This window comes from Ovis canadensis, chromosome 4, assembly GCF_042477335.2.
Source record: "Ovis canadensis isolate MfBH-ARS-UI-01 breed Bighorn chromosome 4, ARS-UI_OviCan_v2, whole genome shotgun sequence".
In the NCBI taxonomy this organism is placed as follows: domain Eukaryota; kingdom Metazoa; phylum Chordata; class Mammalia; order Artiodactyla; family Bovidae; genus Ovis; species Ovis canadensis.
In genome coordinates, this window is record NC_091248.1 from 72,031,097 (window position 1) to 72,052,258 (window position 21,162).

Consider the following 21,162-nt stretch of genomic DNA (forward strand, 5'->3'; position numbering starts at 1 on the left):
TAAGGTGTCACATAAAAGGTCACTTTTGTTGTTCAGTCGCTAAGTTGTGTCCAACTCTTTTGTGGCCCCATGAACTGTAGCCACCAGGCTCCTCTGTCCGTAGGATTTCCCAGGCAAGAATAGTGGGACAAGAATACTCCTTATCCAAGGGATCTTCCCAACACAGGGGTCAAACTCACTTCTGTGTCTTCTGTATTGAGAGGTGGATTCTTTGCCACTGTACCACCTGGGAAGCCCTTGAAAATTTACTACCCTAAAGCATTTTGTTCTTTAGAATGAGCAATGTAATCTTTTATTACATTCTCAAAGATTAATTATCTTATTTAGTTCTCGTTAGGCCAGTATTAGGAGAAGGCACTCCAGAAGGCACTGGAGTGCCACTCCAGTACACTTGCCTGGAAAATCCCTTGGATGGAGGAGCCTGGTAGGCTACAGTCCATGGGGTCGCTAAGAGTCAGACACGACTGAGTGACTTCCCTTTCACTTTTCACTTGCATGCATTGGAGAAGGAAATGGCAACCCACTCCAGTGTTCTTGCTTGGAGAATCCCAGGGGTGGGGGAGCCTTGTGGGCTGCCATCTATGGGGTCACACAGAGTCAGACACGACTGACGTGACTTAGCAGCAGCAGCAGCAGCAGGCCAGTATTAAGCTTGGTTTTAAAAATTAGGTTTGATTGAATATCGCAGCATTCCATTCATATTGCCAAAGTAAAATTATAGATTTCAAGAGAATTCAGACAGACTCTTCTGTGTGTTAACTTTAATTTATTTAAAATGCCATCACCAACTCTATGGACGTGAGTTTGAGTGAACTCTGGGAGTTGGTGATGGACAGGGAGGCCTGGCGTGCTGCGATTCATGGGGTCGCAAAGAGTTGGACACGACTGAGTGACTGAACTGACCTGAACTGATAAATGAAAGCCAAAAATATCACTTGATGTATCTTTCATAGAATTTACAGTGTAAGTTACATGTAATGACTATTAATCTTTAAAAAGACATTGTAAATATTACTAAAATACCAAACTCAGAAGTTTTGTATTTTTAATTTATTAGTTTTTAATTAATTTATTTTTATTGAAGGATAATTGTTTTACAGAATTTTGTTGTTTAAATAATTCACAAAAATGTATTATTTGAAGCTTATTATATGTAGAAAAGTATATAGCTCTGTTTCTGAAAATAATTAGTAAAAATTGTTTTATTGCAAGGGGGCAATTTACATGTATGGCAGAATAAACTGAAAATTTAGTGTCTCCTTACTTAAATATAGTTATAAGAAGTTGATGCTGACTGAATCAGTTTTGTTCTATATACATAATTTTGTAATTTAAGGTTGGAAATAATGGTAAATCTCCTGCCTTTCAGAGTTGGTGACAGTAATTTGTAAAATAAACTTTATAAAGGAAATACTATGTTTTAGGTATTATTCTTTTATTTAAAATTGAAGAAAGAAAGTGAAGTCTCTCATCCATGTCAGACTCTTTGCAACCCCATGGACTGTAGCCTGCCAGGCTCCACTGTCCATGGTATTTCCCAGGTAAGAATATTGGAGTGGGTTGCCATTCCCTTCTCTAGGGGATCTTCCTGACCCAGGGATCGAACCCAGGTCTCCCTCATTGCAGGCAGACTCTTTACCATCTGAGCCACCAGGGAAGCCCTAACAAATACTTAGTAATATTTTTATCAAATCCGTATGGTTTTATTGGATTGTGAGATAAGAGCTATTGATTCCCAAACATTTACTGAGTGTGTGGTGTGTACTAGACATTGTGCGGGAGTGGGTGTAGGGATAAATAAGATGAGGCTCTTGCATTGATAGAGTTCATTGTGGTTCAAAGGGAGAGAGCGTTAAACAGAAATAATTATGATACCCAGTAACAAGTGTTTGGTAAACAGATGTAGAGAGAAAAAGGAGGAATTGATTCTGTTGGGGATCTTGGATTCTTTTCAGAGGCTGTGCTTGAAGCATGATAAATAGGAATGTTAAAAGTGAAATGGGATAATAGTGATCATCAAGTAGCCGAAAATTAGGTGAATGTTTACTTCAGTATTGAGAGAATACCCAATGCAGGGGAACAATACTCAGTTCATTAGATGCTAATTGAATAGCTTCAATGGATAAGCTACCAAGGGGCTGGAAAAGCTGCCAGGATCTGGTACCTGCTCTAAGGGAGCTCACAGTCTGGCCTGTGTGTGCAGGAGGAGCTGTGCCCCAGGGTGGGAAGTGTGCTGTGTAACTTCCTGCCTTCTGACGAGGTCAGGGCATAACTGCTAATTCCCAAAGAGATGCTTTGTAAGTAATTTAGTCTCTTGAGTACTGAGTTAAAACTGGACTGACACGAAAGAGGAAAGAAATTTTAAATCAATATATTGAAAAAACCACACACACATATGTACCATAGTGTTGAAGACTTAAAGTCAGTTAATGGATAGGGTACAGTTTAAATAATGAGAAGGTGACCCACAATATGGCCAAAGTAAGTATCTGGAAGTAATAGGTACAAACAGGCACTTTCAAAAGGGATCAAAATTATGCTGTCTACAGATACTATTCCCTATCTCATCTTGAATCTCTTCACTAAGTTTACCAGTCAGCAGATTTTATTTATTTTTAATTTTTTTATTTTTAAAAATCTTCATTATTTAATTTGTTACTTTACAATATTGTATTGGTTTAAGCTGTAGCCAATTATGCAGAGTGAAGTAAGCCAGAAAGGAAAACACCAATACAGTACAGTAACACATATATATGGAATTTAGAAAGATGGTAACGATAACCCTGTATGCGAGACAGCAAATTTTCTAGAGATTCCCTATTGATTTCTAGTCATTGCCAATATAAACCAATTTTTTCTTCTTCTTCTTCTTTTTTTGTTTTGTTTTTTTTTTTTTTACCCCTAATCTGGCCCCAAATCTCTAGTGTAGATCTCTGGTTGTGAGTACCTCCTGCGCACAGGACTGTATTTAACAACACCCTTCTCTTTCATCGCAAATAATCACTCTTCAGAGAATTCTAAAATCTGGGTGCTAAATCCCAGATTCCCCTCAAAATATTTTTTCTCTCTCTCTCAGTCAGTTCAGTTCAGTTGCTCAGTCATGTCTGACTCTTTGCGACCCCATGAATCGAAGCACTCCAGGCTTCCCTGTCCATCACCAACTCCTGGAGTTCACTCAGACTCATGTCCATTGAGTCAGTGAAGCCATCCAGCCATCTCATCCTCTGTCATCCCCTTCTCCTCCTGCCCCCAATCCCTCCCAGCATCAGAGTCTTTTCCAATGAGTCAACTCTTCGCATGAGGTGGCCAAAGTACTGGAGTTTCAGCTTTAGCATCATTCCCTCCAAAGAAATCCCAGGGCTGATCTCCTCCAGAATGGACTGGTTGGATCTCCTTGCAGTCCAAGGGACTCTCAAGAGTCTTCTCCAACACACAGTTCAAAAGCATCAATTTTTCGGTGCTCAACTTTCTTCACAGTCCAACTCTCACATCCATACATGACCACAGGAAAAACCATAGCCTTGACTAGATGGACCTTTGTTGGCAAAGTAATGTCTCTGCTTTTGAATATACTATCTAGGTTGGTCATAACTTTTCTTCCAAGGAGTAAGCGTCTTTTAATTTCATGGCTGCAGTCACCATCTGCGGTGATTTTGGAGCCCCGAAAAATAAAGTCTGACACTTTTCCACTGTTTCCCCATCTATTTCCCATGAGGTGATGGGACCAGATGCCATGATCTTCGTTTTCTGAATGTTGAGCTTTAAGCCAACTTATTCACTCTCCACTTTCACTTTCATCAAGAGGCTTTTTTTTAGTTCCTCTTCACTTTCTGCCATAAGGGTGGTGTCATCTGTATATCTGAGGTTATTGATATTTCTCCCGGCGATCTTGATTCCAGCTTGTGCTTCTTCCAGTCCAGCGTTTCTCATGATATACTCTGCATAGAAGTTAAATAGGCAGGGTAACAATATGCAGCCTTGACATACTCCTTTTCCTATTTGAAACCAGTCTGTTGTTCCATGTCCAGTTCTAACTGTTGTTTCCTGACCTGCATATAGGTTTCTCAAGAGGCAAGTCAGGTGGTCTGGTATTCCCATCTCTCTCAGAATTTTCCACAGTTTATTGTGATCCACACAGTCAAAGGCTTTGGCATAGTCAATAAAGCAGAAATAGATATTTTTCTGGAACTCTCTTGCTTTTTCCATGATCCAGCGGATGTTAGCAATTTGATCTCTGGTTCCTCTGCCTTTCTAAAACCAGCTGGAACATCTGGAAGTTCACAGTTCATGTATTGCTGAAGCCTGGCTTGGAGAATTTTGAGCATTACTTTACTAACATGTGAGATGAGTGCAATTGTGCGGTAGTTTGAGCATTCTTTGGCATTGCCTTTCTTTGGGACTGGAATGAAAACTGACCTTTCCCAGTCCTGTGGCCACTGCTGAGTTTTCCAAATTTGCTGGCATGTTGAGTGCAGCACTTTCACAGCATCATCTTTCAGGATTTGAAATAGCTCAACTGGAATTCCATCACCTCCACTAGCTTTGTTTGTAGTGATACTTTCTAAGGCCCATTTGACTTCACATTCCAGAATGTCTGGCTCTAGGTGAGTGATCACACCATCGTGATTATCTTGGTCGTGAAGATCTTTTTTGTACAGTTCTTCTGTGTATTCTTGCCACTTCTTCTTAATATCTTCTGCTTCTGTTAGATCCATACCATTTCTTTCCTTTATCGAGCCCATCTTTGCATGAAATGTTTCCTTAGTATGTCTAATTTTCTTGAAGAGATCTCTAGTCTTTCCCATTCTGTTCTTTTCCTCTATTTCTTTGCATTGATCGCTGAAGAAGGCTTTCTTATCTCTTCTTGCTATTCTTTGGAACTCTGCATTCAGATTCTTATATCTTTCTTTTTCTCCGTTGCTTTTCACTTCTCTTCTTTTCACAACTATTTGTAAGGTCTCCCCAGGCAGCCATTTTGCTTTTTTGCATTTCTTTTCCATGGGGATGGTCTTGATCCCTGTCTCCTGTACAATGTCACAAACCTCATTCCATAGTTCATCAGGCACTCTATCTATCAGATGTAGTCCCTTAATTCTATTTCTCACTTCCACTGTATAATCATAAGAGATTTGATTTTCTCTCTATTTCCATCTTTAAATTGCTGTTCTCACTCACTGTCTCTCTTTAACCATTTCCTATTAATGCTCCATCCCCTGGCCAAACCATCCTACCATCTTACTGCGGGAGAGCTCGCTGAGACTGATGTGGACTTCAGGCTGCCAAAGTCTTCTCATAGTATTGGTCGCTGCCCCATCTACTGGTCAGCCATCCCGTCTCTAAATTCCTCTCTTGCCTCATCAGCTACCACTCCTCTTTTCTTACCTCTGTGACTTCTTTTTGGTTAGTGGTTTCCTCTTTCTTTATCCTGCTTTAAAATGTGGCTATTCACTTGAGCTCTGAATTTGATCTTCTCTTTTTAGACTGTGCCCTCTCTTGGGCTCTCATCCACTTTTCTTTGATTAAACTGCGCATATGACTCCCAAATCCGATTCAGATTCCTCCCGAGTTCTAGACTTATAGCCCCATCTGGGGGGATCAGGCACTCCCGACTTGGAATATTCCAGCCCTTCACTGATTTGTATCTGTTATCCAGAACTGAGACTTCTCTCTTTCGAAACAAATAATACAATTTTATTATTATGAAATATTGCACATATTAAAGTTTATTGGAAGAAGGAAGAAAGAAATTATGGTTGGTCGCAATATTAGATTGTTCATTTTACAGAGTTAATACAAAGTTAGGGCAGTAGTATGGCAGGAAACAAAAAGTTCAACTTTTTAGAAGAATTTACATAGGATATTTAAAAAAATCATCAGAAGAAACAAAGAATTTTGAAGTTCCTTATACTTTCATCATGGTGTAGTGTTTTTGCTTTTCCAGTGATACATAAGGGCATGAGCTTTAATCTGTGTTTAAGCCTTAATCTGTGTTTTCAAGGCTTAAGCTTTTTTGATCATGGTTGAATGGTGTTATGAAAGTTCATTGCTGTATTCTGAATTTTTTGGCTTCTGGGTAAGTCTGAAAGAAAATTGCTTCTTCCACTTAGACACATAGTTGATCAGCCACACTCTTGGTGATAGCAGACGTGAGGTTGCTCTGTGCAAGCACAGCTTCTATCTGCTCCGGTTGCCTTCTGACAGATCTTGATGAACACAGACTCCCATGTGGCCACTTCCCTCCTCTGCCTCTTGTTGACAGTCCTCCTCACCTCCTCGTTCTGCACAGCTCCTGGCTGTAGAAAGAGAGCCAAGTTGCCTTCTATTGCAGAATTTCACCTTAAACAGCATTTCTCCTTACACAGCACTGGAGAACTAGGGTGATATGATGGGGAAAGCGGTGTACAGAAAGAGCGTGAAATGTGAGGTGCCCTTTTAAAAAGGTTTTCTTGCTTAGCTTATAGCGAATCAACTATTGCTTGGCCTGACTTCATTTTCTAAAGGCTTTATCTGGCCCCATGACACATTTAAGGGTAAGAGATGCTAGACTCTTCTTACTGTAAGAAGCTGGATTGTGCTACTAACCTAAAATACTTCCAAGTTAGGAGGAAGGGATATGCAGTTACTTGGCTTTAGGTGTTTGCTTTTTGCTTTTAAGAGTCCATGTCAAGTCAGTTCTAGTCAGGACAGTGTTTAGAAGTAAAAGCATACAGGTGGCTGGTGTGTGTGCATGTGTGTGTGTGTGCGTGTGTGTGTGTGTGTGTGTGTGTGTGTGTAAACAGCTGCATTTTATGCAGCTGGAGATGATAACTTTATTTCTGAAAGCATCCTGTTAGTAAATGTAACTGTGATGTAACAAATGCATTTTACATGCGGTAATGGAATTTAAATTGCTCTAAGAGGCTAAGTAAAATAGTTATTCTATTTTTGCCTTGGTTTTCTTACCTGCAGTTTGGGGGTGGAATATAGCAAAGAATATTTTTTTAAAAAGGAATGTAATTCAAGATGCAAAATAATATACTGTAAATTATGTCAGTCACTGAACAATATTAAACTGGAAACTTGTAAGCCAGGCTAGCTCTGCAAAAAGTTGTGAGCAAGGCAGTATGCTTTTGTTGCTTCTCGCTCATTCTTATTGTCTCTTCAATGTTTTCTTCTCTCTCATTTTAAATATGCTGTGGTCAGTTCATTTCTATTCTTCAAAGCCTTCTCTAAGGAAAAAGGAGGAGCATCACTGATGCTTGCTATGTGTCAGACTTTGTACTAGAAGTTTTACATGTATTTTCATTAACTACGATAACAATCATGCTTGTGACACCAGCTTTCCTTCCTCGGCTTCAAATTTTAATTAAACTGCCCAGTTAAGATTGTTATGAAATTTACTTGCATCACATGATGGTATATACAAATACCTATATATCTACCTGTTGATGTAGATTAATAATCTTGGTCTGTGTAAAGAAGTAATATGCTCACAGTGGTAAAGAGAATAGTTTCTGAAGCCAGGCTACTTGAGAAAACCAGAGCTTTTCACCTGCCCAAGGTCACATATCATTAGTGACATATCTTCTAGAAGGATTTGGACCTATGAGTGATCGACTCCAGCACTCATTCTTTCAACTACTTTCAGGCGCTACTCTCCACCCTCTTTTTCTATTTATTCTAGTATTGCATGAAAGAGTGAAATAGTTCCTGAAATCCTGCATTTTTGTCACATATGTCACATTTTATGCAAAACGAAAATAATTTTCACTTTTGGTGAGTCTAAAAAGTACATTTGATGATAAATGAAAAAGCTCTGTAGTCTGAGTTTGGTAATATGGTGATGCTAGATTTAATTTTACATTAGAGCCTGAAGGACTAGTAGAATCAGTGGAAACCTTGTTTTTTCTTAGATGTCACTGTTTACCTTGAGCATGAAAAATAGAGCAAGTAGTTAGAAAGCTCAGAGGAATAAAAAATAATAACCATCATGCTGCTCTAGAAATAAAAGGAAATGATAAAGCATACACCTACCAGCTCAGTGAATCAGTGATTTTAGCTGTTGGCCAGACATTTAATTTAGTGTAAAAAAAATGGTGTGAGAAACTGCTTTAAAACATGTATCTGCAGTTCTTATGTCACTATGTATTTTGATATACTGACCCATTTTAATTTTCACTTCTAGTACCACTGAAATTATCTCATGAATCTATACATCAGCACTCCTCCCCCACATGGATTGTCCTCTTAAAAAAAAGAAAACCCCTATTATACTTGAACAGATATATGAGGGCTAATCTGTGATAATAGTTGGCTTGAACAAGCATTTAGACTGGAAAGGCATCCTTTCATCTTAAAAGGTATAGTGAGCCTTCTCTTCCCACCCCAAAGCCTGTCTACTTTCTATCACAGGGCTGAAATGGAGTTGGAGAAATCACCTTCAGTCATTTCAGTTTGATGTCATATAACCTATGAAGAATGGCAATTCTCTGAAACTTCACTGTATTAAAAATATCATCCTTATTATCTTACCTTCATCTTTGCCCTGGTTTTTTTGCTGAAGGATTCCATCATTTCTTCAGTACTTGTAGGGTTTAGGAGAATGTGGACCAATACATCTTTCTTCTTTTGATCACTTTCTGTTTGTGAGTTCTCAGGGAAAGGAAAGTTAAAGGATGGTTCATGAGTAGAGTGAGAAACATTAAAAGAAAGCTGTTGTGAAAATAACTCTGCCATATTTATTAAGGATTAACATGGTTTTTATGGTCATTAATGTTGAGCTAATTTTGTTTTTGGCAGGCCCTTGTAGTAGTTAATTTTTTTTTTCATTAAAAAGGTGGGTTCTGTGAAAGCACTGATGCCTTTCAATAGGTAAAATTGAACAGAGGATCCTCAGGTCTCTGGGGCCACAGAAGCAAAGTTTCTGCTCTTGATATAGGTTTCTCTACTGTTTTTATCCCCCTTGAGATAAGTCTTTGATTTAAGAAATGGCCACAATAGAATGTGAATTTTCTCATGTTTTTGTAAGCTATTTTTATAGATCTGGTCTTACTTGAAGTTAGCTGTTTGGTATGAGGTTTGGCTTCAAAATAGGTTTAAAATTTGAAAACCTTCCTATTGAATGAGTATAAATTATTCTACAGGATTATTAGCTAAATAACTAGCTGGTGTGGGTAATGCACTAAGTCCCCCTCTTTTGGGGTATGTCAGAAATGGAAAGTTTATCAAGTGGCCACTCTCTAAACCCCTTCCCATCACTCACATGTGCCCAACTCTCTGTTTCACCAGGAGATTGACCCTTGCCTTCTCACTGGTGGCTCAGCAGTCAAGAATCTGCCCGCAATGCATGAGATGCAGGCTAAATCCCTGGGTCAGGAAGATCCCCTGGAGGAGGGTGTGGCAACCCACTCCACTATTCTTGCCTGGAGAATCCCATGGACAGAGGAGCCTGGTGAGCTACACAGTCCATAGGGTCGCAAAGAGTCAGACACAACTGAAGTGACAGCATACCTCCCTTGAGCTAAAGTGTCTGGCAACTTCAGGCAAATCCCACTGATAGTTGAGGTGGGAGAAGGCAAGCAGAACTGCCCTTGTGTTCCCCAGAGGGACCCTCCCCATAGACCCTTCCTGTGGTAGCCTCTCCTTCTCTGACCATGTACATCTACCTGGTCTCCTTCATCTCTCACCCCCTTAAAAATATATATATTTTTTCCTTTTCAATGCAGAGTCATCAGTGTAGAGGTAAACTGCATTCTGACTGGGCAGTGTAGGGGAGAAGTGAAGGCCCCAGACTCTGCCTGAATTTGCTGCCCAGGCCTGTAGTTACTGACGAAGTGATTTTTGACAGATGATTTAAGATCCCTGGGCTTTACTTGTGTCCTCTGTAAATAACACTCATGAGCCTTATCAAGACAGCTGAATGAGTTAGTATGTGTAAAGCCCTTAAAATAGTATCTACCATATGATAAGCTCTTTTCGAGTGTTTGCTATTATCATGATGATTTAAATATAATCATTAAAGAAGACTAAGGCACTCTTCTGTCCTGTCCTATTGACTATAGTATTCATTCATTCATTCAACAAATATTTAAGAGCATACTATGTGCTAGGCATAGTATTATCTCATTTCCAGTAGGCTCCATTCTATGAGTATGGCCTGAGCCCAATTATATTACAGCAGTCTGAATTTCTGTCCCAATACTGTATGTGAAATCTAAGAGTACACATGGCTTTTATTCCCTTTTAACCTTTTTAAAAAGGTTAAGTGCCTAATTTGGGCTTGGGTAGCATTGGCTTGAATGTCTGAGAGTTCTTGCTAAGTGGCAGGATCACACTCAGCTGACCCTAATAGGAAGAGCCTGGTGGCCCTAGAGCAGGGATCCTCAGCTTTGGGGATCTAATGCCTGATGATTTGAGGTGGCACTGATGTAGCAATAATAGAAATAAAGTGCACCATAAATGTAACACATTTGAATCATCCTAAAAGCATCCCCACTTTTGATGCATGGAAACATTGTTTTCCACAAAACCAGTCCCTGGTGCCAAGACGGCTGGGAACTGCTGCCCTGTAGCCTCAGCCAGCAAAACTTCCCCTTGTTCGTGTGGTTGCTCTGCTGCCGGAGGCTCACTGAGTTAAGGGGGTTAAGACTCCCTTTAAGCAGAGAAGAAAGGACCTAGTTTCCTTGGGGCCCACCGGCTGTTGGGACAACCCCGCCTCACTCCTCCTTTTCCGGAATGATCTTATGTCACACATCATGTGTGTTCCCTGGCCCCCCACCACAGTAATGTTTACTTGCATCTTACCCCCACTTTTTGAGTCTTTTCTTTTCCTATATAATAGTGCATACATTTAGGGGGAAAATAGAGCCTACTACTAATTCTACTCCCAGAGATAAGTGAACTGATTTACTGGGGAGACAGGAAGATACAAAACCTGAAAATAAATACATAAATAAAAGGGTGTGGTTACAGACAGTTGTCAGAGCTTTCCAAAAACAAAAACAAAACAAGTGGCTTCTTCTCAGTGTTGCGCAGTCTGACCCTGTCCTTGTCACATGAATCCCAGAGATTCTTGAAGAACTGTGTAGTGAGAACCATTCTGAGATTATATATTGCTATTGATTTCCTCATCAACCTGCCTGATAAAAGCTGAGATATGGTCCTGGATGCTTAAAACGATAGAATGGAATGATACTAAGATATATTGTAGGCAAAAGAGAGGGATGATGCAGGCCTGAGTAGACGTGAGGGGGTGAGTATCTCATGGTTGTAACTCCACTTGTGGTGACAGACCTGTGCCAGAAACTTATATATGGGCATCACTTATATATGGGGTTGCCTTTACAAAAGAAACCTATACCCTTCCTTTGTATCATGGATACCTTTGGTGGGAATTTTCTATGACCTATAGACCCCTTCTTAGAATAAATTTTTAAATGAATAAAATATATAGGATTATGAGGAAAACCAGTTTTATTTCTACATATATATATATATAAAACATCAAAATATTTTAAAGTTTGTGATGTACTATGTATGTGCTTCTTCATAATGTATTTTAATATGCTAAATGCTGTGATTCAGTATTGGGTGTAAAAATGGTTATAACCTCAAGGTGATTTTAAAAGGAAAAAAAAGTATTTCAAGATATAAGTGACTGCTAATATGGCAGAAAGTGAAGAGGAACTGAAAAGCCTCTTGATGAAAGTAAAAGAGGAGAGTGAAAAAGTTGGTTTAAAGCTCAACATTCAGAAAACGAAGATCATGGCATCCGGTCCCATCACTTCATGGGAAATAGATGGGGAAACAGTGGAAACAGTGTCAGACTTTATTTTTTGGGCTCCAAAATCACTGCAGATGGTGATTGCAGCCATGAAATTAAAAGATGCTTACTCGTTGGAAGAAAAGTTATGAGCAACCTAGATAGTATATTCAAAAGCAGAGACATTACTTTGCCAACTAAGGTCCATCTAGTCAAGGCTATGGTTTTTCCAGTAGTCATGTGTGGATGTGAGAGTTGGACTGTGAAGAAGGCTGAGCGCTGAAGAATTGATGCTTTTGAACTGTGGTGTTGGAGAAGACTCTTGAGAGTTCCTTGGACTGCAAGGAGATCCAACCAGTCCATTCTGAAGGAGATGAGCCCTGGGATTTCTTTGGAAGGAATGATGCTAAAGCTGAAACTCCAGTACTTTGGCCACCTCAAGCGAAGAGTTGACTCATTGGAAAAGACTCTGATGCTGGGAGGGATTGGGGGTAGGAGAAGAAAGGGACGACAGAGGATGAGATGGCTGGATGGCATCACTGACTCGAATGACGTGAGTCTGAATGAACTCCAGGAGTTGGTGATGGACAGGGAAGCCTGGCATGCTGCGATTCATGGGGTCGCAAAGAGTCGGACATGACTGTGAGCGACTGAACTGAACTGAATATGACTGTGGTGGTTGGTGTTTTCCTACGTTCACTGTAGAATAAAATGCTAAGTTACAGGGAGAGATTAGCAAAAAAAAAAAAAAAATTTCCTCCCAGGTTTATACATATCTCTGAATTCAATGTATGGACGCCTGGGTTTGTGAGCCCTGGTTAGAGAACTCCTGTTTAAAAGCAGGACTGATGGCAGTACTGCCATGGTGGGGAGTATGATAGATACTGTGAAGACAGTGGAAAATTCTGTATGCTGATATGGTAAGGAGACTTGTCCTCCATTTTCATAATTTAATCAGAAATGTATGATTTTTAATAAATTTTTTTTCAAATTGCCAAGGCCCTTTTCATTTTCCATTTTAGTGCCTCTGCTGCTGCTGCTGCTAAGTCGCTTCAGTCGTGTCCGACTCTGTGCGACCCCATAGATGGCAGCCCACCAGGCTCCCCCATCCCTGGGATTCTCCAGGCAAGAACTCTGGAGTGGGTTGCCATTTCCTTCTCCAGTGCATGAAAGTGAAAGGTGAAAGTGATGTCGCTCAGTCCTGTCCGACTCTTAGTGACCCCATGGACTGCAGCCCACCAGGCTCCTCTGTTTAGTGCCTACCTACCTGTAAGATTGATAGAACCTATGATCCTATGGGGGTTCTCTGGTGGGTCAGATGGGAGAAAATCTGTCTGCAATGCAGGAGACCTGCGTTTGATCCCTGGGTCAGAAAGATTCCCTTGGAGAAGGGAATTGGTATCCAGGGCTTCCCTGGTGGCTCAGAGGTTAAAGCGTCTGCCTGGAATGTGGGAGACGGGGGTTTGATCCCTGGGTTGGGAAGGTCCCCTGGAGAAGGAAAATGGCACCCCACTCCAGTACTCTTGCCTGGAGAATCCCATGGAGGGAGGAGCCTGGTAGGCTACAGTCCATGGGGCCGCAAAGAGTCGGACACGACTAAGCGATTTCACTTTCTTTCACTTTCCAGGTATTCTTGCCTGGAGAATTCCATGTACAGAGGAGCCTGACAGACTGTAGTTCATGGGGTCTCAAAGAGCTGGAAATGATGAGAAGTTGTTTTTTTTTTTTTTTTAATAATCTTTAACTTAATCATTGAGTATGTAATATTATAATAAAAGAATTTATGATTATGTTTGTCTATTCTGTTATATATATGTAACTAACTAAATATATAATTCTCATTACAGTTTTTTAGATTAAAGCATATTCCCTTTCATTTAAAAAACCTAGGTGAGCCCACTCATTTCTGATTGTACTATTCTTGCTATTTAATACAAAATGCTTAGAACTATTGGAACAAATATTTGGATGAGCAAAGTCATTAGACAGTAATGCAAAGGGATCTAGCAATCATTTGGCTTCAATGTCCTTGCTATTCTTTTCATTACATTATAGAAATGCAAATTTCCTAATCTTGTTCTGACCTCTTAGAATACACTTACAGTGGGTTTTTAGTTTTGCTGGTTGCTGTTTACTAGTTGCTATTTAGCCGCACCTCTCAGCCTGCAGGATATCAGTTATTCAGCCAAGAATCAAACACTGGCGCTGGCAGTGAAAGCCCAGAATCCTAACCACTAGGCAACCAGAGAAATCCCTTATTCACTTTTCATGTACTTTTGTGTTTCACCGCTAAATTCTTTTAGAAATAAATCTTTGGAGGTAATGTTCTAGAACCTCTAGATTTTTAAAATTTTGTTGTCACTTTTATTTATTTATTTTTAATTTAAATTTATTTATTTTAATTGGAGGCTAATTACTTTACAATATCTTCATTCTTCCTATCGCCTGACATCCAGACTGACTTTTCCTCGTATATTTCTTGTTGCTAAATGCAGTGAACACAGTCAGACATAGTCAGGAAGAAAAGCCTGTGAGTTATGGGTGATTGCTTTTATGTATTAACGGTGCCTATGGAGGGTCTCATTAACACACACAGCATGGGGAATTTTTGCAGCTACCACATAGAGCTCAAAAAACCCAACTGCAAAGCAAACTTGATTGTTTATGTCTCAGTCTTTTTATTTGGGGCTTTAAAGGACGTCAGCGAAACTTCTTGGGGCAGGTGGAATGCCATATGGCACAGGGACTGGGCCACCGCCATAGCTTTTGAAATTTATTGAAGCTTCTCCTTGTGGTGGGAGTGATATGAGTTCTTGGACTGTTTCCATTCAGTGATGACATTCATGTACAGATCAGCAGTAAAGCTACTTGAAAGAAAGCAAACCAGTAACCATCTAGAAAGAGACTTATTTTAATATATGCTTATTGATAGGGCCTGAAAGAGAGTATTGTTAACACTGTCTTTATTGGATTCAACTGTTTTTTTCACATATTGTCTTATTTTATAGGTTTTGTATAGATACTATTGTAGAGTAATTGGGGTGGGGATGGGGATATAGATGTACTGGTTTCCTACACACTAACTGAATACTCCTAAATTCAGATTTTATGTCATACACACACATGCCAACCCCCCCCCCCCCAACATGCATACATACATACATATCTAGGGATAGCTTTGAATGGTGGCATAGTCATTAAGAGGCAGTGTCTGGGAACTTCTAGGGTTACACCAAAAGTCCCGCTGCTGTTTGAGTTCTACAGTTAGCACAGGAGGCTTCCTTCACCAGTGTGCTTATGGCAGTCTTGAGGCAGAGTGGAAAGAACGGCCTTTCCAGTCCTGCTTGTAAGAAGTGCTCCTCATGGTCTTTATACTGAGCCCAGATGCTCTATAGAAGGAGAAGGCTTTTAGAGAAGGAAAGGGAAGCTTTTTCAGTGCTTGAGAGAGTGAATGGATTATATCCTTGTTAAACAGAATTAGGAGAAATTGAGTATTTGTGATTGTCACTGACTTCAAATTATTAATACATATGTGCCTTGGAATACTATAGATAATTGACTTTATACAATATAGTTTTCCTATAAATGGATGCTGTCATTTTATATGGAAGTTGGCTCTGCAAATAATTTTAAGTAAAGACTAAAGTAAACATAGGACATTGACTTGTTGACTCCATTTTTACTATCCCCTCCCCCCATTTCTGTTTGCAGAAGTATAGTTTCTCTCAGGAAGACCCCAGAGCACTCTGGTTCTTCATGGCTTCTTGTATACTTGTAATAAAGAGTGAACAAAACATATGACAAAAAAATTGTCTTTCATTGAATATAAAATATAAAAACTCCCATTCATGAGCAATTTCAATTTTTATAAATAAGTTATACTGCTTATATTTTCCCTATTATTGTGACAGCAGTGCAAACTAGGTGCTATTATTTCCATTTTATAAATGCAGAAAATGAGACCAAGAGAAATCAAGTCACTTCCTCAAGCTCTCACAGGCATACCTATTAAGAAGCAGAGCTGGCTAAAAAAAAAAACACAAAAAACAAAAAACAAAAAAAACCACAGTATCACTTCAACTCAAGAGTCCATGTTCTTTCCTTTATGTCTGAAATTCTATCTTTTATGTTAAATATTTCACAGGGATTTGCAATTTCCTGATTCAGGCACTTTGTTCTTTTGTGTTTAAAGACCCACTGTGATCTCCAAATATGCCCCATAGAAGAAATTGCTCTTTTAACAGTCACCACGGCAAACTTAGACATGAAAGGTCATGCTAATGAGAAACAAGATACAATATAGCTGTTAAGGAAAGTGCCAACACAACTTCTGGCTGCTCAGTCTGAGAATATAGCTTCTGCTTGTCCCAGTTAAACTCTGAATGCATATGTAGTCATTTCCCTTTATAACTCTCTGTGGACAGAGTTTGTAATATCAGATGTGAGATGATAGAAGTGGCTCCCAGTAAAGTAAAGCCTAGGAAGTATGGCCTAAAATATAAACTTCTTTAAAAACAAAAACAAAAAAACCTTACTGAGCTTGCCAGTTTCCATAATTAGTCAGAGGCAATTAAGTACTTTAATTAGTTTGATCTTTATGGAATTTCCAACATATTTTTGTTTTGTAATCAGAACTAAATTTGAGTATGTGACTAATATTCCTTATAAAGGCTTACAGTAACATGCATCAAAATGATTCACTTCCCTTCCAGGATGGTGATATTTTATCAGTATAATTTTAACATGCATTTACAAAAGCATAGTGTTTATATACATTATTACTTATTTGAAATTTAACATCATTCATTTTTCAGGCAGCATGGGGTTAAGCAGAACATAATGGGTTTTCATTTTTAGTTTAGATGCAGCCACAATATAAACATTTAAGATGCACTTATAAATACTTAATGGCTTAGCACTTAACATGATAGTTTAAATTTTGGGTGTAATAGTATAAAAGTTTATAGAATCTAGCAAGGCATCAATTTAAGAGAGAACTGCCAATCTATTGTCTGTAAGATTTAGCATTCAAGTCATGATACAAATTATAGTTAATTTGATTAATGAATTGTAACTTCTAAATTTAAATTTACAATGTACATAAGGACTTGAGAGAATCCAAATTATTTAGAAACTAGCCTGAGTTAGTTTTCTCGTGCTTGTCTTTGCCTCTAGGTCCATTGAATATAAGTACTGGATCAAGGGGTTTTTTGTTTGTTTTTTTCTTATATCCACCTAAATCTGTTCTTAAAATCATGACTGCTTTCAACTCCCAACACACGCTCACTTCTACCCTCTACTCCCAGCTGTTTTCCCTGAAGAACACAATTGACTGTTTTGTTTTCTTATCCCCTTGAGTCATTTTTTTTTAACTTTTTCATCCCTGGGGGTATTTTATGCTCTATTTCTACTTCTCATTTTTCAAACTTAATATCTTCCTTTATTTTTCCTTTTCAGTTGATAAATCAACTGACAAACTCTATCCTGAATCCCTGATGATTGCTTTCTTGAGTTTCAAAGAATCTGAAGATTCTTTCAGTGGAATCTATCATAGAGTTTGGACTCAGAAGCAGCCTGCCCCCTCTGTGCCTGAATCATGTTGAAACCACGGGACAGGTCTGGCTTCCTCAGATCTAATCGAGTCAAAGAAGTGGTAAACACCTGGGGGTAGCAGAAGGAGAGAAAGAAGAATGGATTTAGTTCCGTTCGCTTAGTAAATGGGAAGCTGTACCAGAGTTCCTTTGAGTACGCTGAGTCCTGAAAGCCTAAAAGGGATGACACTTGAACAGAATTGACTATACTGAGGATGGCTCATGGAAGGAAAAAATAAGATTCTGTATTTTATATATCAATTCTACACTCATTCCCTCTTTAGCCACTTAGAGGGAAGAGGTTTAAAAATCTTTTTTTTTTCCCCTATTTATTTAGTTTACTGAAGTCAGAAATGACTGTGTATTGAAATGTTTATATTTAAAGCTTTTGAATCCAAAGAATTGTATTCAATATGTAAGCAAGGTCGGAGCCTGTCTAAAGTGACAGATTAGCTAGCTACAAAATCTATAGCTATAGGTTTTAGCAGTAAGAGGTAATGAACAGCATGGAAGCAACAAGAAGACCTCAGTATACTTCATTCTTGAGTTAGCTTTTATCATGCTGTTGAAAAACGTTAAGGGTGAGTCTTTTTTATTGTTTTTGGCAGGCAACTAGATTAAATAATGCTGGTCATTTATTTAGTATTACATAAAACCTTCACATTTATCCCAGAATCCACTTTCAGAACTGGAAAGTTCAACACTGTGCTGTAAGGCAACCAAGCCTTCCTTTGTGGCTCTCACTGAACACCTGGGTTTGGCTTCACTGTGCTGCCAAATATTAGCTGTGTATGTGGGGCTGTAGCCTATGAGTTTAGCTGCGGACACCCATTAGAATGTATATATTAGTTCTTCCATCTCTCCCTTCCAATCTATGACCTATTTCAGTGTTTCAGGATGTTCATATACATGATCTACTCCTTCATCTAATCCATGTATTGAGCACTTATGATATGTCAGTGAGTGTATAGAGGATTGCATGTATATAACGATGAACAAGACAGGCAAGCTTCCTGTTCACAGAGCTTACATTCTAGTAACCAAACATATAAAGAATCAGCATGGTGATAAGGGTGACAGAAGTAGCAGAGTGTTCATTAGAAGCTTGTCTACAGTATGAGGTTAGGGGAACTGTTATCCATTCCTACTTTAGAAAGCCACATGAAGATACTGCTTTACGTGTTCTCCAGTAAATCACAGCAGGGGAAATTGGGCTCAGTGATCTTAAGACATTCTTATTATGTAGATCTCAAACATACATGCAAATTGTCTACTGGCAAAGAAAATAGTATGGTAATAAGGAAATCAGGTAATGTGTACTCCTAATTATATTTAAATAGGTCTACATGTAGTAATAATAATGGTGAACTAATATAGTCATAATTGTGTAATAGAAAGATAGTATAGAAATAATGGTATGGTATTTGGTGGTTGTAAAAACTAAATATCATTTTATTTTTTCAGTAGCTTCAACTAAGCACTATAATATGTTTTTTTGTTTCTTTGTTTGTTATGCTCAATTTAACTTTAAAGAATAGTATTTTTCTATCCTGGAACCATCATAAGACCCTAATAAACAATATGTCAAAATTCTTCCTAGTTTATAAAATGAAGCACATATCTTATATATAACATCCAGAATGAAAAAGTAGTTTTGTTAATACCTGTGCATAATTGAATTGAAAGTAATTAATACATTCATTTCAGCAAAATTTTATTATTTGGTTCTGTGATTCATGGGAAAGATGCTTGCTGGTTCTTGGGAGTATGTAGATATTTGCTAACTAGTTGGAAACAGTAATATGAAAAGCATTTAGCATACTAAATCTTATACTGTGTTCCTCTCATGATATTAGATGCTTTCTTGTTCCATTTGATCCTCAGTAGGACCCCATTTTTACAGTGAAAGGAAGTGAAGATCCAGGCAAAAAAACCTAGGGAATGAGGAAGTTAGGATTGAACTTTCTGCCCTCTGATTCTAAGTACCTTGCAGGCTCTTCACACTCTCTGGGACATGAAACCTCCCACCCCATCTTTCTGTCATGTTTGCTGTACCCACATGTACATAAAAGAAATCTCACATATTCCTAGCTTTCACTGAAAGTTTTATGGCTAAGACTAATCTAGGTAAATTGAATTTGTGGGTCATCTCCAAAGGTCCTTGTAACAATGATTTTAGTCACTTCCTGGACTAATGGATGTACAGTTACTTCCTAACAACATTGACTGATCTTCAGTTTCATATTCTCTATATTACTCTATTTGACAACTACACCTTTTAAGTTGGAGATGTGGAAAGACAGAAAATAATAATTAACAGAAGGGCAAAGAAAAGAGGACAGATTTTCAAAACATAATGCAGTTTGAAACTCAGTAGTTAAATTATTTTTTTTTTGTTGTAGTGACAAATTACGTATTTCCCTGACCACATTCATCAATGAACTTGAGGGCTTGCTAGTCATCAACTGAAGTGTATATTCTAGAAGAAACAAATTGTATGAATAAACAGAAAGATGTTAAGGGGATCAGTTCAGTTCAGTTCAGTGGTGTCCGCCTCTTTGTGACACCATAGACTGTAGCACGCCAGGCTTCCCAACTCCTGGAGCTTGCTCAAACTCATGTCCATCGAGTTAGTGATGCCATCCAACCATCTCATCCTCTGTTGTCCCCTTCTCCTCCCACCTTCAAGCTTTCCCAGCATCAGGGTCTTTTCCAATGAGTCAGTTCTTTGCATCAGGTGGCCAAATTATTAGAGTTTCAGCTTCAGCATCTGTCCATCAAATGAATATTCAGAACTGATTTCCTTTAAGATTGAGTTGTTTGATCTCCTTGCAGTCCAAGGGACTCTCAAGAGTCTTCTTCAACACCACAGTTCAAAAGCATCAATTCATCGGTGCTCAGCTTTCTTTATAGTCCAACTCTCACATCCACACATGACTACTGGAAAAACCATAGCTTTGACTAGATGGATATTTGTTGATAAGGTAATGTCTCTGCTTTTTAATGTGCTGTCTAGGCTGGCCATAGCTTTTCTTCCAAAAGCAAGCATCTTTTAATTTCATGGCTGCAGTCACCATCTACAGTGATTTTGGAGCCCTCAAAAATAAAGTCTGTCACTGTTTCCATTGTTTCCCCATCTATTTGCTATGAGGTAATGGGACGAGATGCCATGATCTTAGTTTTCTGAATGTTGAGTTTTAAACCAACTTTTTCACTCTCCTCTTTCACTTTCATCAAGAGGCTCTTAATTCTTCTTTGCTTTCTGCCATAAGGGTGGTGTCATCTGCGTATCTGAGGTTATTGATATTTCTCCTGGCAATCTTGATTCCAGTTTGTGCTTCATCCAGCCCGGCATTTCGCATGGTGTGCTCTGCATCTAAGTTAAATAAGCATGGTGACAGTATACAGCCTTGATGTACTCCTTTCCCTATTTGGAACCAGTCTCTTGTTCCATGTCCAGTTCTAACTGTTGCTTTTTGAACTGCATACATATTTCTCAGGAGGCAGGTAAGGTGCTCTGGTATTCTCATCTCTTCAAGAATTTTCCACAGTTTGTTGTGATCCACACAGTCAAAGGCTTTGGTGCAGTCAGTAAAGCAGAAGTAGATGTTTTTCTGGAACTCTCTTGCTTTTTTGATGATCCAACGGATATTGCCAACTTGATCTCTGGTTTCTCTGCCTTTTCTAAATCCATATTGAACATGTGGAAGTTCTTAGTTCATGTACTGCTGAAGCCTTGTTTAGAGAATTTTGAGTATTACTTTGCTAGCGTGTGAGATGAGTAAAATTGTGCAGTAGTTTGAACATGCTTTAGCATTGCCTCTCTTTGGA

The 21,162-nt window shown here is 38.8% G+C and overlaps 1 protein-coding gene across 8 annotated transcripts in view; it reads left to right on the forward strand.

The window, feature by feature from the left end:
* Nucleotides 1–21,162, forward strand: part of IMMP2L (inner mitochondrial membrane peptidase subunit 2) — a 964,367-nt gene that overhangs the window by 375,578 nt on the left and 567,627 nt on the right. The window contains exon 5 of one of the 8 annotated variants that reach the window (XM_069588014.1): nt 13,368–13,452. The exons of the other annotated variants lie outside the window; for them this stretch is intronic. Within the exon in view, the coding sequence (XP_069444115.1) occupies nt 13,368–13,407 (40 nt within the window). The 3' untranslated portion in view covers nt 13,408–13,452. Of the gene's footprint in view, nt 1–13,367; nt 13,453–21,162 lie in introns of those variants that run through there. 8 annotated transcript variants of the gene reach the window in all.